Source organism: Cervus elaphus, chromosome 26 (genome assembly GCF_910594005.1).
Source record: "Cervus elaphus chromosome 26, mCerEla1.1, whole genome shotgun sequence".
Taxonomy (NCBI): Eukaryota; Metazoa; Chordata; class Mammalia; order Artiodactyla; family Cervidae; genus Cervus; species Cervus elaphus.
The window spans coordinates 32,975,143-32,990,958 of record NC_057840.1 but is presented as its reverse complement, the minus strand read 5'-3'; the positions used below and the strand labels follow the sequence as shown (position 1 = coordinate 32,990,958).

At 38.5% G+C, this 15,816-nt stretch overlaps 1 protein-coding gene across 1 annotated transcript; it reads left to right on the top strand.

Moving 5' to 3' along the window:
* The first annotated feature begins 231 nt into the window (after positions 1–231).
* Positions 232–15,533, top strand: NUP43 (nucleoporin 43). Its single transcript, XM_043888205.1, has 8 exons — positions 232–763; positions 1,059–1,181; positions 2,003–2,080; positions 3,064–3,244; positions 5,065–5,200; positions 6,885–7,036; positions 9,544–9,666; positions 12,793–15,533. Exons 1-8 carry the CDS (start codon positions 644–646, stop codon positions 13,020–13,022), a joined length of 1,143 nt encoding a protein of 380 aa, XP_043744140.1. The 5' UTR covers positions 232–643; the 3' UTR covers positions 13,023–15,533.
* The last annotated feature ends 283 nt before the right edge of the window (positions 15,534–15,816 follow it).

Genomic DNA, 15,816 nt, shown 5'->3' with positions numbered 1-15,816 from the left:
TCTGCGATAATAACCGAAGCAGCATTCTTTACTTCAATATTGGGAATATTTTAGTCAGTTTGGGACTCAAAATTGGAACTGGGGCTCTTCAGAATTACAACTCCAGTTTCTGACTGTGTGTTAGCACTGAAAAAAAGGACTTGCTTGGGGGGAAAGGAAAGAGAGGTTTTGAATAATACATTGGTACGTTAATGGACGTAATTCCACGAGAATTTAAGGATTTTGAACCTTTTCTATGCGTGGTGAAATGCAAGCCTACTTAGGTGTGGCTATTGGCTCGTTTTTCTTGCATTGCTTTTATATTGTTTTTGCTCTTAAATTTGTCTTTACATTACAAATTTTTTTGCGCCAATGTATTGTCTCTGCGTTCCTATACCGATTTTGCAGATTAGAAGCTGGTCCTACAGCACAAGGACGGGCATGCTCTGGCTTTGGTTCAGAGCCGCCAGGGTGAGGAAGGGCGCCGTATCTTCTTTGCTTGTCGGGTCGGGTTGTTCTTTCCCGCACTGCCGACTGAGGAGAATTGTCTCTCTGCAGCCACCGTCCTTCATGAGCTCCGGTCCAATCAGGGCTCAGCGAGAAGGGGCGGGACTGGGTGGCGCGCGCTGTACTTCGTGCTGTGCCTGCCTGGGTTGCTCTCAGCATGGAGGAAATTTATGCTAAGTTTGTATCACAGAAAATCAGCAAGACCCGTTGGCGACCATTACCTCCAGGGAGCCTGCAGACAGCGGAGACTTTCGCCACGGGCTCTTGGGACAATGAGGTACCCCTGCGCCCGGCCGGGATTCCCTGCCAACTCCTTCCAGGAACCGCACCCCTGGCCGTCAGCGCGCGAACTCCTGTTTTGTAGCTCCTCGCGCGGTTTTCTGTCTCGCGAATGCATGTCTCACGCTCGGTCGCCTTATACCTGAGAGCCATCAGTGGCCTCGTTTCTTGTGTTTTTGGCCGCCGTTTGCCAGGGATGCTTTTAAAGCAGGGTTGACTGAAGACAGTGCACATTTCAGTTTCGGGGAGTTTGACGTATATTTCATCTCAAGATGAAATTTTCTGCCTTTCAGGAAAATTATGTTTCACTGTGGTCTATTGGAGATTTTGGAAGCTTGGATTCTGATGGAGGATTTGAAGGAGACCATCAATTATTGTGCAGTATCAAACATCATGGTGATGTAATGGATTTACAAGTACGTCTGTTGTAATATCCAAAAGCTAACTTTTAAAAAATTGAGAGTAATAATACATTGAGAGATGTGAAGGACTTTAAAGTTTGTCTAGTCTTACCTCGGGTTTACAAGAACTTGAGTTCTCTGTGGGTTGTGATTTGCCAGCGTCATATAGCTGGTTATGGCAGAATCTGCACTGGGGAAGGGGATGTGAAGTTGATCGTAGCTTGTTTGTTTAATTGACCATCTACTATGTGCCAAGCTGTGTTTACATAAGTTAGTTTCATTCTCATGGGATGCTGGTGAATCAAGTATTGTCCTCTCTTATGAGAAAACTGAGACTAAGATCTTTTGAGGATGGACTATGTGACAAATACTGTACAAGGCACTTTACATGTTTTTGCTTTTTGAATTCTTGTTTTACAAGTTTACCAAGGCTTGGAGAACTTAAGTTGGCCAAGGTTTCAAAGCTCGTAATAAGTGGTGGGAATGGAATTAAGTTTTCAAATTCTGATCTGTAAGACTTAAGAGTCCCTGCATTTTCTTCTGTGGAAAGCTGCCTGATCCTGGGAATTATGCTCTCCTAAACCTTTATGGTAGATGTACAAAATTAAATCAATTGTAGATGAACAGGTTTGGGGCGGGGGGGGGAAATTATTGTTGTTTATTCTTCATGAAAATACTTTTATTTGTATAGCAGTTTTGACTTTCACATTTTATTTGCTTAGCATCTGTAGGCCCTTTGCATTTTAAAATTGTTACACTGCTAACTGAGTTAGACAAATGGGCTTCCTCCCTGCTGATATTTATGAATTTATAACATGCAGGAATTTTCTGTTTAGTTTTTTGACCAGGAAAGAATTGTAGCCGCTTCATCAACAGGATGTGTGACAGTTTTCCTCCACCATCCAAATAACCGGGTAAAGAACTTTTGTTTGAAAACTCAGTTTGCATTTTAATTATTTTTAGGAAGGTTTAGAGAAGGCTGTACTTAATAATGACAAATAATAAAGTTTTATAGTTTCAAAAACTATAAAGAGGGGGAAATGTCATTGTATTACCCATCTTTTAATAGATTAATTCTAGAACCATTTCTGTGTGAACTTTCATTGAAATTGGGTAACTTCAATTTTCTTAGGTTGAATGTAACAGTATGGTATTCTGGCAAGTAATTTATCTGTAACTCGCTTTTAAGATCCTCCTCTGGTTGTTTGAAGAAAGAGCACTTTCTAGCTCAGGCATCATGAGAGGGAGCAGGAACAGCTGCTTTCCTTCTGTGGACAGAACCTAGGTTTTAATTAGAAGGAAAGACACACTATATGAAGGCTTGACACTTTTTCAACGCCGTCCTTGTATGTCAAAGGCTAAGAGTGCTGACCTTCAGAGCACAGTGGTAAGGGCAATCCTTTAAAATAGCCCCACTTGAAGTAACAGTTTTAAGTTGCTGGAAGAGAATGCTTATTTAGATTTGGATATTAATAAAGGTCATCTTACTAATAGGCATACCTAGTGAGTATAAGACCCAGATCTAGTTAAATGTTATTCTTAACAGAGTCATTTGGAAAGCCCTGCAGAGATTTATCTCTTGAATGTAGGTCAGTTCCCTTAAGAATTTAAAGTTGCCTTTGAACACATAATTACCTGATACTTAAAAACTGTTTCTTTAGTTTGAGATAAGTTTGGGATATTATTAAACGGTGTTTCTTTTGAATCTAATCTGGTGAATACAGAGCTTTAATGGAAGTATTTCCTAGACCTTAATACTTGGAAATACAAAGGGAAAAGAGTACTATTTTTCTAGAAAGGTATGAGACACAGTTTTAAAATAATAGTTTAGTTGGGGAAAGTGCTAATTTTTTGGAGCTTTGCTTTAATTAATCATAGCCTCATTTCTGACACCTAGACCCTGTCAGTCAGCCAGCAGTGGACAGCAGCTCACTACCACACAGGTCCGGGCAGTCCTTCCTGTAGCAATGCACCATGCACGGGTGTTGTGTGCAACAACCCAGAAATTGTTACAGTTGGAGAAGATGGCCGGATAAATCTCTTCAGAGCTGATCACAAGGAAGCTGTAAGAACTATAGGTAAGAAAAATCATCTTTCTTTGGTCTATCTTACAGTAATTGAGCACCTCCCATGTACAATGCCTGGGGTTTAATGTTTGAGGGATTTAGAAATATACAAAGCAGGATCCCTTTATCAAGATAGTATGTTGATAAGGCCTGTATGAAGGACTGACTAGAAGAAAGAGAAATTTGTGGGGAGGAGGGTTGGAAGGAATTATCGGATAAAGAATTGAGGGGCAGGGCAATTCATTTAATCTAGATTCTAGACAATAAATAAGACTAAGAAGTGGCACACCAGATAGAGGGAGTAGCATAGAGGCAGGGTGAGGCCGTGCAGAGAATGACGGAAAGTGTAGTCTGACCTGACTTTAGGTATTTGAATAGGAGAGTTGAGAGATGAAACAAGAAAGGTAAATTGCAGTCAGGTTGTGAAGAATATAATACATATTTTAGGTAGGCGGCTGAGGGGCCATTGAAAGTTTTTGAGCAAAGGGGTAATGTACCCACATCATGTTTTAGAAGGATTATTTAGTGCAGTGATAGTGGTTTAGTTGCTAAGTCATGTCTGACTAGCGTAGTGGTTCTCAACCATATTTTGTACAGACTTGCCTGAGGAGATTTTTAACAGCCCATCACCCTAGACCTCCTGAATTAGAACTTCTGTGAATTGAGCCCATGAATCAGTTTTTTGTATTGTTATTATTTTTAGTTCTGAGGAATACCATTTGTTTAGCTTTGAAAGACTTCTGGCCTGGTGACAGTTTGGAGGAGGGTCACAAAACAAAAGTCTTTAAGTATATACTAAATAAAGATGTATAAGCTTAGACACACTAGGAAAAACAGAAGGACCATTAAAGCAAACAGGAAGAAGTTCATGGCAGAAGGGAGATCTGATAAGGATAAAGATGAATTGATTTGAGATGAGTCAGCAGAATAACACAGGGTCAGAATGAGCTCTGTAGGAAGCTGTGGTGTTTGGCCCAACAGAATGAAGGTTCTGGAGGAAGCAGTTAAGTTCAGTTGTTCTTTGTGACCCTGTGGACTGCAGCACGCCAGGCTTCCCTGTCCATCACCAACTCCTGCAGCTTGCTCAAGCTCAATGTCCTTCGAGTCAGTGATGCCATCCAACTACCTCATCCTCTGTCACCCCCTTCTTCTCCTGCCTTCAGTCTTTCCCAGCATCAGGGTCTTTTCCAATGAGTCAGTTCTTCACATCAGGTGGCCAAAGGATTGGAGCTTCAGCTTCAGCATCAGTCCTTCCAATGAATATTCAGGACTGATTTCCTTTAGGATGGGCTGGTTTGATCTCCTTGCAGTCCAAGGGACTCTCAAGAGTCTTCTCCAACACACAGTTCAAAAGCATCAATTCTTCAACACTTAGCTTTCATTACAGTCCAACTCTCACATCCGTACATGACTAGTGGAAAAACTGTAGTTTTGACTACACAGACCTTTGTCGGCAAATAATGTCTCTGCTTTTTAATATGCTGTCTAGGTTGTCTAGGGTGAAGCAGTGGTGGGAGATAAAATTGGATTATAAAGGGACTTGGACAGCTGTCTCAGAAATGGAGGGTAGTACTCTTACGTGGAAACAGAGAAATATGTGAAAACTTAGTCCTCTATTTGGAAAACAGTTCAGATGTCCTGTGAGTAATATAATTTTTCTACCAAAGGAGAGTCCATTTTAACATATGTTCCCATATTTTTCCATAGAAATAAAATTGTGACTTATTTAAAATTTCACTTGTAATCTTTCAGTCAACAGAGGGAAGGCTGTTTAAGGTATTCATGGAAAAGTGGTGGCCTGTTAACATACCTGCGGTTTTCTTAATTTACAGACAATGCAGATAGCAGTACACTCCACGCTGTAACCTTCCTTCGAACTCCTGAGATTCTTACAGTAAATTCAATTGGACAGTTAAAAATATGGGATTTTAGACAACAAGGAAATGAGCCCACTCAGATATTATCACTGTAAGTTTTGATTTGTAATTTCAATAGTGTAAAACAAATTTGTTTATTTGTAGCAACTAACTTTATAAGCCCTATTGTATTTTAATTGCATGTTAAGAGTAATTTCTGATTAACTTTAATAAAGCAAATACAGTTGACCCTTGAACAATATAAGGGTTAGAGTCACTGATCCTCTATACACGCGAAAATCCATGTATACTTTATAGTCAGTGCTCCATATTCCAGGAATCCTCTGTACCGAAGGTTCCACCTTCCCAGATTCAACCAACCTCAGCTCATGTTGCAATGTACATTTACTATTGAAAAATACTCATATGTAAGTGGACCCATGTTGTTCAAGGTCAATTGTATAATTTGATGGGCTTGATAATACCTTGCTGCATTTAATAAATATTTGTAGTATTGATTCAGAAGTTTATATTTTCTCTTTGAAGTGTATATTAATTAATGGGGTACTTATTTTTGCTCATCAGATGATCCTATTAATAGTGAAATAATACACTTTAGATGTGATTGGGAGGAAAATATGGTCCAAGATACTTTTTCTAACAGAAATCCCCTTTCTATGTGTGCAGCCTCCTCTTCTCTAGATAATAGTATGTGTCAAACTGAAAAATATATATGTAAACTAAGCATTAAATAAGACAGAGTAGAAGTAAGGAGTATGCTGTTTAGTTGATATATAATGCTTTTTAAAAGCTAAGAAATGAGAAGCAACCTAGATGCCCATCAGCAGACGAATGGATAAGGAAGCTGTGGTACATATACACCATGGAATATTACTCAGCCGTTAAAAAGAATTCATTTGAATCAGTTCTAATGAGATGGATGAAAGTGGAGCCCATTATACAGAGTGAAGTAAGCCAGAAAGTTAAAGACCAATACAGTATACTAATGCATATATATGGAATTTTAAAAGATGGTAACAATAACCCTATATGCAAAACAGAAAAAGAGACACAGATGTACAGAACAGACTTTTAGATTCTGTGGGAGAAGGCGAGGTTGGGATGTTCTGAGAGAACAGCATTGAAACAAGTATACTATTAAGGGTGAAACAGATCGCCAGCCCAGGTTGGATGCATGAGACAAGTGCTCAGGGCTGGTGCACTGGGAAGACCCAGAGGGATGGGGTGGGGAGGGAGGCGGGAGGAGGGATCGGGATGGGGAACACATGTAAATCCATGGCTGATTCATGTCAATGTATGGCAAAAACCACTACGATACTATAAAGTAATTAGCCTCCAACTAATAAAAATAAATGGAAAAAAAAAAGAAAAAAAATAAAAGCTAAGAAATGGAAATATTTTGCATATCTTACCATCAAATTTTCTTGTTCCATATGTGTCCAAATTGAAGAGAGAATGAATAACTCTAGCCTTTAATTCCCCCTCAGAATTCTAGTATTTAGAGGTATATTTAATGAGAGATCTTGTCTGGAAGATCCCATGGACAGAGGAGCCTGGAGGCTACAGTCCATGGGGTCGCAAAGAGTTGGATACAACTGAGCAACTTCACTTTCACTTTCATATTTAATGTAGTCAGGTTTTTGACATAATTTAAGTTTACCCAGTAGCTCCAGCCACAAAATTATTTAGTTAATGGGATGACACTTGTTTCATGGGTTAGTCAATGATTAATTACACTTTACCACTGTTTGAAGTCATTGTATTTCCCATTAAAGGACTGGTGACCGAGTGCCACTCCACTGTGTTGATCGACATCCCAACCAGCAGCACGTTGTAGCTACTGGAGGCCAGGATGGAATGTTGAGTATTTGGGATGTTAGACAAGGTACAATGCCTGTGTCTCTGCTGAAGGCTCATGAAGCTGAAAGTAAGTCTTGTGAAGATACATGAAGTTTTTGGTGGGTGAGCTATACAATGTAGTGTTAGCAGATTTCCATAAATGATACATATGGATCATTCTACATCAGAACTTTTGACTGGATTGTATAGATTTATAATAATTAACGGAGAAGGCAGTGGCAACCCACTCTAGTATTCTTGCCTGGAGATTCCCGGGAATGGAGGAGGCTGGTAGGCTGCCATCTATGGGGTTGCACAGAGTCAGACATGACTGAGCGACTTCACTTTCACTTTTCACTTTCATGCATTGGAGAAGGAAATGGCAACCCACTCCAGTGCTCTTGCCTGGAGAATCCCAGGGATGGAGGAGCCTGGTAGGCTGCAGTCCATGGGGTCACTAGGAGTTGGACATGACTGAGCGACTTCACTTTCACTTTTCACTTTCATGCGCTGGAGAAGGAAATGGCAACCCACTCCAGTGTTCTTGCCTGGAGAATCCCAGGGACGGGGGAGCCTGGTAGGCTGCTATCTGGTAGGGTCGCACAGAGTCAGACACAACTGAAGCAACTTAGCAGCCACAGCAGCATAATAATTAACTCCTTTTTTATTTGACATTTACATTCTTAACATGTTAAACATGTTAAACATGTTTGTTATACATAAAACTGTAGTGATTATCCATATATATTTATCTTTATGTGCTTATTTCTTAGGATAATTTTTAGAAATAGAATTGATGAGTCAAAAAGTTGGCATAATTTTAAAGCTGTGATTCATGTTGACAAATTGTTCTACATAAAAATAATAACCAGTTTATATTGTTATACCCAGTATGTCAGAATGCACTTTTCCTATGCAAAATGCAGGTTGTTATTTTTAATATTTGCCAGTATGTGTGTTGTTCAATTTCTTATTATAACTTTTTTTTTTCTTTTAGCAAGAACAAAAAATATAGGCTCTTGCTTTTTTTGTTTGTTTTTTTATTTTAGTGGAGATGTTTTGGCTGAACAGAAATGTTTCATTTTATCACCACAGGTCAGGGTGGATTATAGTTTTAAATTCTGTCTTAGGAAAAGTTGGTATTAATGCTTGAATAAAAGTGTAGAAGAGCAAATGTTATACCAGTATTGTAACTTCGAAGCTAAAGTTTCACGTCATTAATACTTGGGGAAGATAAATAGTTTTTAAGATTATATATAAGCAGCAAATAGAAACTGTTTCCCTCTTCTAGGTATGGCTCTGTGGGGTGGGGTGGGGGGGGAAGAGGGGGGAATGAATAGGGTATGCATCAGAGTCTGTTGTTGCTAACCCAGTGGTAGTTAGAATTATAAACTTTCAAAGCTCTTCTCACCAGCCTATTTTTAAATGCCAGCCTGTATTGTTAAGCAGAACACACTAGTGGCTTGTAGTGTATTTCGATTCATCTTGACTCTTGGCTAGAGGTTTGTTTTCTGATTGGAAAGTATATAAATACGTAAGTGTCTAGATTTGGGCAGCCTGCAATGGCTCTATTAGGCTTTTCTGTTTTACCTTGTTTTAGTGAAACAGCATGAATGTACTTTACACAGGGAGTCACCCAGAATACATTCTTTTCCGGAGGAAGGTCACCTTTTTGTTCTGCAGCATGTTTTATTGTGCCAACTGTCAGAATGAAAATGCCAGCTTGCAAACATGTGCCTTGCACTTTTTATACGACACTCTGGGTGCTTTCTGTGCTGCCTCTCTAAGCCTACCTAACCCAGGATCACAGAAGCCTTGCTCACAGACTCCTTTTTTTACCTTCATGCTGCAGATAACTTCCTGAGGAGTCCTGGCCAGTCCTTGGCTCCCAGGTGTCTGTTGGCACACAAAGTTCCCTTGATGTTTAGAGCTTGAGGCGCCCCCAGTCCCAAGCTGGCTTCTTAAAAGTCCTCCATCTGAAACTGGATCCAGATTCTTGAAGCCTTTCCAGGTTTTGGCTTGTTGAGAGCTAGTTGCTATTTCTGTGATACAGAGCAGAGTCTTGGCATGAGCCAAAATTGGACTCTGCCTCTTAGAACTAACTTCATTTGTATACTGCTTTTATGGTCTTCCCTCTCTCCCTTTCCAATAATAAAACCTTCAAATATTAATGACATAGAAATTGAAAATGAAAGAACTTAACAATTTTCAAAAAATCTTTTCAGAATTATCCCATTGTCATATTGGGTTGGCCAAAACTTTGTTCTAATTGCCATAAATTGATATGGAAAAACCTGAACACACTTTTTGGCCAACCCAATACTCTTCCATGTAAAAAAGCAGTAGGTCAGATGACTAGTGTTTATTTTCATTCATTTGCTGGCCCGATACACGAGTAGATTTACTTGACGTCTTTATCCTATCTACATGTTTCAGCCATTTGGAGCGTTATATTATGCCTTCTTTTTGACACTGAAGCCTTTGATTTTTATCACAGGCTTGGAGTTTGAAGGTGTTTAATGGAGGTTAACGGACAATATGCCTAGAGGTAGGGTTTTGACGTTGGTTTAACTGACCTTGGCTCTTATCTCACAGTGTGGGAAGTTCACTTTCACCCATCCAACCCAGATCACCTGTTCACTTGTTCTGAAGATGGATCTCTTTGGCACTGGGATGCCTCCACAGACGGGCCTGAGAAGTCGTCACTCTTTCACCAAGGTAAAATGTTTTGATGAAGATTCTTGTGAGCAACTTGAGATTATATTTTGATATACCAAATGAGAAATACTCATATTTTTAACATTAAGGAATGACATTAACATTAATGTTAGATAATTTTAACATTAAGGAATAACATTAAGAATTCCATTCTCTGGCCTCAGGGTAAATTTTAGTATCACAGGGCATGAAATCTATCAGCTGCTGACCACTATACTGCTGACAACTAGAAATGCTATTAGCTGGCTAACTTTGTAAGTACATTGTTGTGGGCCCTTATGCCACAGAATAGGCACTGATCACTCTCTTATGTTACATTGTCGAAGGTGTATGACAAGACAAAGGTGATCTTTTATGTATTAAGGTACTGGTTTCTCAGAATAAAAGGCTCTGTCTCCTGATTAAAGACAGGTAAGTAAAGGTTGGGCTTCCCAGGTGGCGCTAGTTGTAAAGAACCCACCTGTCAATACAGGAGACCTAAGAGGCGCGGTTCAATCCCTGGGTTGGGAAGATCCCCTGGAGGAGGGCATGGCAACCCACTCCAGTATTCTTGCCTAGAGAATCCCATGGACAGGGGAGCCTGGTGGGCTACCGTCCATAGGGTTGCAAAGAGTTGGACACGACTGAAACGACATAAGTAAAGGTCATCCAGAAACTATACACTTAAAATCAAGAAGTATTTTTATTTCTATTTTTGGTATTTTCTAAGCCTCCTGTTTTTGAGCTTGCCTGTGACTGCAAACTTTGTTCAATCACTCAGCAAATGTTTATCAAGTTCCATGTGCTAGGTACTCTTCTAGGTGTTAGAGCCCACGATAGTGAGCAGAAAAGCCTTGAGGCACGTAGAGCAAATATTCCAGTAGACAGTAAGTCAGTAGATGATGTTTCAGTAAAAGTCCAATCAGAAAAGCAGAAACTACCCTGGGTTTAGAGGAATTGTTTTCATGTGTGTTGGGCTAGAAGAACGGAGAGCAAATAGCAAAAAGGAGGAATACCCAGAAATGAACAGTTGTTAATAACCTCCGCTGTCATGTTAGAAGTGCTGTCAGAGTTGGTTCTGGATCAGCAGAAAAGGTGCCACCTCAGCTGGGGCTGGAATCACTGTATTTATTGTCAGAAACCTGGAGCTTTTTCCCACCCCCACCCTACTCCCCACAGCCTCTCTGCCTTCATCACCCACAATAGTTATCTCCCACACACAGACTTTGCCTGGAAGGCAGATGGCAAGGGAGCCTGGAAAAAGGAATTCATTCCTACAGTACATAGCAGAGCACAGCAAAGTAGCAAAGGAGACAGAGCAAAACGGAAAAGAACTGGATCAAATACCCTGATGACGATGCAGAAAAGTGAAGAGAGTAGGATGATAAAAAGAAAAATTAATCGGGGAGGGGCCGCTTGGCAGAGGAGAGAAGATCTGAGCAGAGACCTGAAGAGATGAAAGTACCAGTCAAAGGCAAGCATTCCAGGTAGAGGAAACACCAAATTCCAAACACCTGAGGCTGAGAACAGAAAAGAGCCAGTGTGGCTGCCGCTCAGCAGGCAGGAGGGGGAGTAGATGGTAAGGAGGAGCTGAGGAGCAGGGCTCTGCAGACTGGGAGCGGGACTTGAGATTTCCTTTTGACGTGACCGAAAGCCACTGGGGAATTTTGAGCAGGGAAGTGGGGTGATCTGTCTTACGTTTCCAATCAATCACTTTGGCAACTGTGGGGAGAAGGTTGGACAAGTGGAAGCAGGGGGACCAGGAAAGAGACTTTGCACAATGGTTCTAATGTTCATTTCACAGTATTCAAGAGTAATATAAGACATCAGAACAGTAAAAGGTAAACAGAAACTAAGAAGGAAAAGTCCAAAACTTCTCCAGAAAAATTCTGGAAAAGTATGCAATGTGCAGAGCATGGAGTATGCCTGTGTTAATAACTTCATGTATGGAGAAACTAATAGTTTTATTAGTTTCTAATAAATACCCAGGAGTAGCTAAGCACTTGGTTTTTTATTTCTTCTTCTACCCCCACTATCTTGCATTTGAGGTTTTATAGTTTGAAGAATGCTGGTTAGGTTAGAAATAGTCATTTACTATATCCTATGTCTGGTATTGCAAGGAACAGTATTAGACACTGTGAAAAAGTAAAATAATCTATATAACCTGCTCTTAAGGAATACTTAATTTAGTTTTAATTTAGGAGAAAGGGCCACAGAAAGTTAAATCATGATATAAGAAATGTTGCAAATAGTAAATTATTAGGGGTGCATACAAGTGCTGAGGGTTCCAGGAAAGAAAAGAGAAGCATGAACTAGAGTCATCTGAACAGACTTCTCAGAAAAGGAAATTGAGCTGGGCTTTAAGAATCAGCAAGATTTGAACCCACTAATTTTTAAACTTCAAGGTATGAGAGACTTTGCCTTGTATTCCCAGCACTTAGCACAGAGCCTGGCATATAGTAGGTGTCAACCATTTATTGAGAGTAAATGAAATCTGTCTTTATTTGATCTGGCAAAAAGTAGAAAGAAAATTTCAAATGAAGGCTAAAACTGAAATAATTAATTCTATGTTAAATGCAGAGCACTGTCAGAGATAAAAGTTTATAATTTGGTAGTGTTCTAAAATTCTACTTTTAAGAACATTTACCTAAAATAAATGCAAGAATAAAGGGAGATCTACAGCAAGTTGATTATATTTTTAGAAATATACAAATAAATATATTTTTAGAAATACTCAGAAATACATCCAGAAATTTTCTCATGATCACTTCCATTTTTTGATTGTCTAACCGTTTAGGTTTCTACATATTATCTACATCTGTTCTACTTGTCCTCTAGCCATTTTGCTACATTTCTGAGACCTTCCATTAAAGTATAACGAGGAAGACAGGGTCAAAATGAATCCTGTGCTTTGCTGAAGAGTTCAAGTTTGAAAGCCATGTTATCCCATGAAATTATGTTTAATATCACTGACTTAAAAGCTTTTGGTCAAAAACGGTGATGTGTTATAATGGAATCATCAGCCTGTTATTCTTGAGAGTTAAAACAAGTTTATATCATTACATTTTTTAAATATTAGAATTTCAGATATTTACTAGTATAAAATTGGTCTTGAACAATGTTTTCCCCTTTTCTTTTTGTTCCCAGGAGGAAGAAATAGTACTTTTTTGTCTCATAGCATTAGTAACCAAGCTAATGTTCACCAATCTCTTATAAGCTCCTGGCTCAGCACTGATCCTGCCAAAGATCGTATTGAAATCACAAGCTTGCTTCCTAATAGGACTTTGTCTGTGAACAGTCTGGATGTTTTAGGTCCTTGTCTTGTTTGTGGAACGGATGCAGAAGCAATTTATGTTACTAGACAACTTTTTTCATGAAGATACTAAAAGATTTCAGGTAAAACATAATACAGTTACAGCCTTTCAAATGCCAATTTCTGTACAAATTTTTGTTACTGGAAAATGTGAAATTTGCAAGGGGAACATCCATAAACTATTGTTAATGTTGATGCCCAGTTTGTTAGTTGAATATTGCTCTAACAGTTGCTGGAGTCTGATTGATGACCCATGGCAACAGAATTGAAACATGTGGCGGAACATCTGTGATAAATGCACTGCCTTCGGCACCATTCTAGACAGCTCATGGAACCAACTCTCCATTTTTGATGCTGTAGGGCTTACTAATGTCAAACCACCAACAGGTTCCTTTCCTTTTTATCAGCAGTATGCGGGGTATGGTATACCCCTCCCTGGTGACATTTTCCAATACTAGTATTTATTCTCTTTACTGCAAGTATTTCTTCAGTCCTTCAACATTTTATTTCCTTAATAATTTCAGTAAACTTTCTTCAGTAAGAATTGAGTAGAGCAAAAATGACAGTTTTTGGTAGTGTTCAAATTTTTATTTAAAGTGAAAATGTTTTGATGGGTTCCTTTATTAGAATGGGTTTGAATAGAACTCTGTCACCTCCTTAGACCCAGCTTTGTTTCTCTTGAAATGAAAAAAGACAAAATACATTTTTCCTAAGGATTTTTGCTTTTATTTAGTTTTTTTACACCATAGTTGAAAATTGCTGAATTGGACATTGTGCAATAAAATAGGATTTGACATTGTTAAGTGAGCCAGCTTCCAAACTAAAATTTGAGAGGTAACATGTATGAGACTAGTATGATGATGTGGTAGGAGTAACGAGTTTTGCTATCCTTAATTTTAATATTAATGATGACCTAACATATTTTGAGACAGTTTTATGATACTGTCTTTCCAAAGTTTGTTAAGAGTAAATGCATCATTGAATTGTAAAGACCTTAATGAAAGATCACTCCTGTTACACAGGAAGTGTATGTTTATTTACTTTACAGTTCCAACAACAGATAACTATGAGTTTTTGTCTTTCTGGCCCAATAAATATTTTCAGTTTTTTTATGTTGACTTACTCTGAGGATTTTGGGGGTTTGGAGTTTTTTTGGTCTACATTTTAAAATAGAATATATATATGCATTTGTTGTTCTGTATATATGTATTTGGCTCAAAAAATAATTGACTAAAGACATTTAGTAACTTTGAATTCCAAAGACTCAAAGAAGGAAAAAAATGTTGCTGATAGGAATTTTTAATCAGTTTCTAGTTTTATTGCTGGGGCTAATTTTTAAAACTTTGTTATTACAAAAGCCATTCATTACAGAAAAAGCAGTCAAAAGAAAAATTAAAGTACTGATAATCTCAAACAGACACAGTTCTTTTCATACCACTTTGTATCCATTAATGTAAATAATTTTTCATAAAAAATGAAATATACATGTTATATTTGTGAATGCACATTCTCTCGCAGTAAATACATGGATTCGGTAATAAAAGTATAGCTAAGAATTGTCCTTTTGGCTTCATACTTCCCTTTATATGAATGCCTTGCTGCAGCCTAAGCGGCAGCACCCCTCTTCTCACTTAGCAGAGGCACCCTCGCATTCCACTCGGCAGCTCAGCATCCTTGCTTTGAATGGGCCCAGAGTTGATCCTGATTCCTGGAAGACCCTGACTCCCAAGGGGCACATTTTCCATGTTCAGTGAATGGCAAATGCTTTGTGGCTCTGCTTTAATCATATTACCTGCTGTTGAAAAGTTGAAGGTTTCATGAATGCTGTTAGCACCCTTCTCAATTTCCAGCAGTAATGTAAATAATTCCTCTTGATTGTTATAGTAAATAACAATTTACTATAGAGAGAGTGAACCAGACATATAGGCTTAGCATACTAGCTTGGACTGGAAACAAGTTTGAAGTTTGAAGCTTTGATTTGATTTAAGGGTATTTGTAACCATAAGTAAAAGAAAGTACATGTGAATAGTGTTACATTTTCTATCAGTTGATGAGTTCTGCCAGATGTAATGAGAAACATAAGCTTTATGTAGTATAAATAAAACCCTTATTTATGAATTTGTTCATTCTCACAGCTTTCATTCATGAAAGCTATCAAATAGTTTCTTTTGAGGGCTCTAGGATCTCCAAGGTGAGCGTTATCTTTGAGGGCATCTCCAACCTAAATTGAATCATCACATCCACAGATTCCCAATGAAAAATTTTCATCCAGCCTCTACTTGAAAATACATGATGATAAAGTCTCCCATTTCCCAGTGTAGCCTCCTTGTTTGGACAGCTGTAAGTGATATAGCACATGGCAAGGTTTTAATGTGTGAGTGGGGTTCTAAACAATCCTATAAAAAAGGTAGAATCATTATTGTGGGTTAATGAAATGATCATGTGAACCAACTACATAGTAGGTTCACTATGAGACAAAGCCAACCACCAGTCATTTTATGGAATTTCCATTGTGTTGGGGTACTTTACTGTAAGTTTCCACTAAATAAATGAATTTTCACATACTGAACTGAAATTTGCTTCCATTTGTCTTTTTTTTTTTTTTTTGTCTTTTCAAAAACATAAAACTTTATGAGTTTAAATCATCAAACATACGTTGACTTTGTACAATCAACTAAGAACTTTTTGGATGAGGACAAATATACATTGAAAACACACACTATAAGATGCTTTTTCCTGAGTAGAATGCTAACTTCATATCATATTAAGCTTCTGTGAATTTTCAAAATAGAAATACCAAGGCTTTTCCACAAAATCAAATAAAACAGGAATGTTCACCTTCACATCCAAAAAAAGAA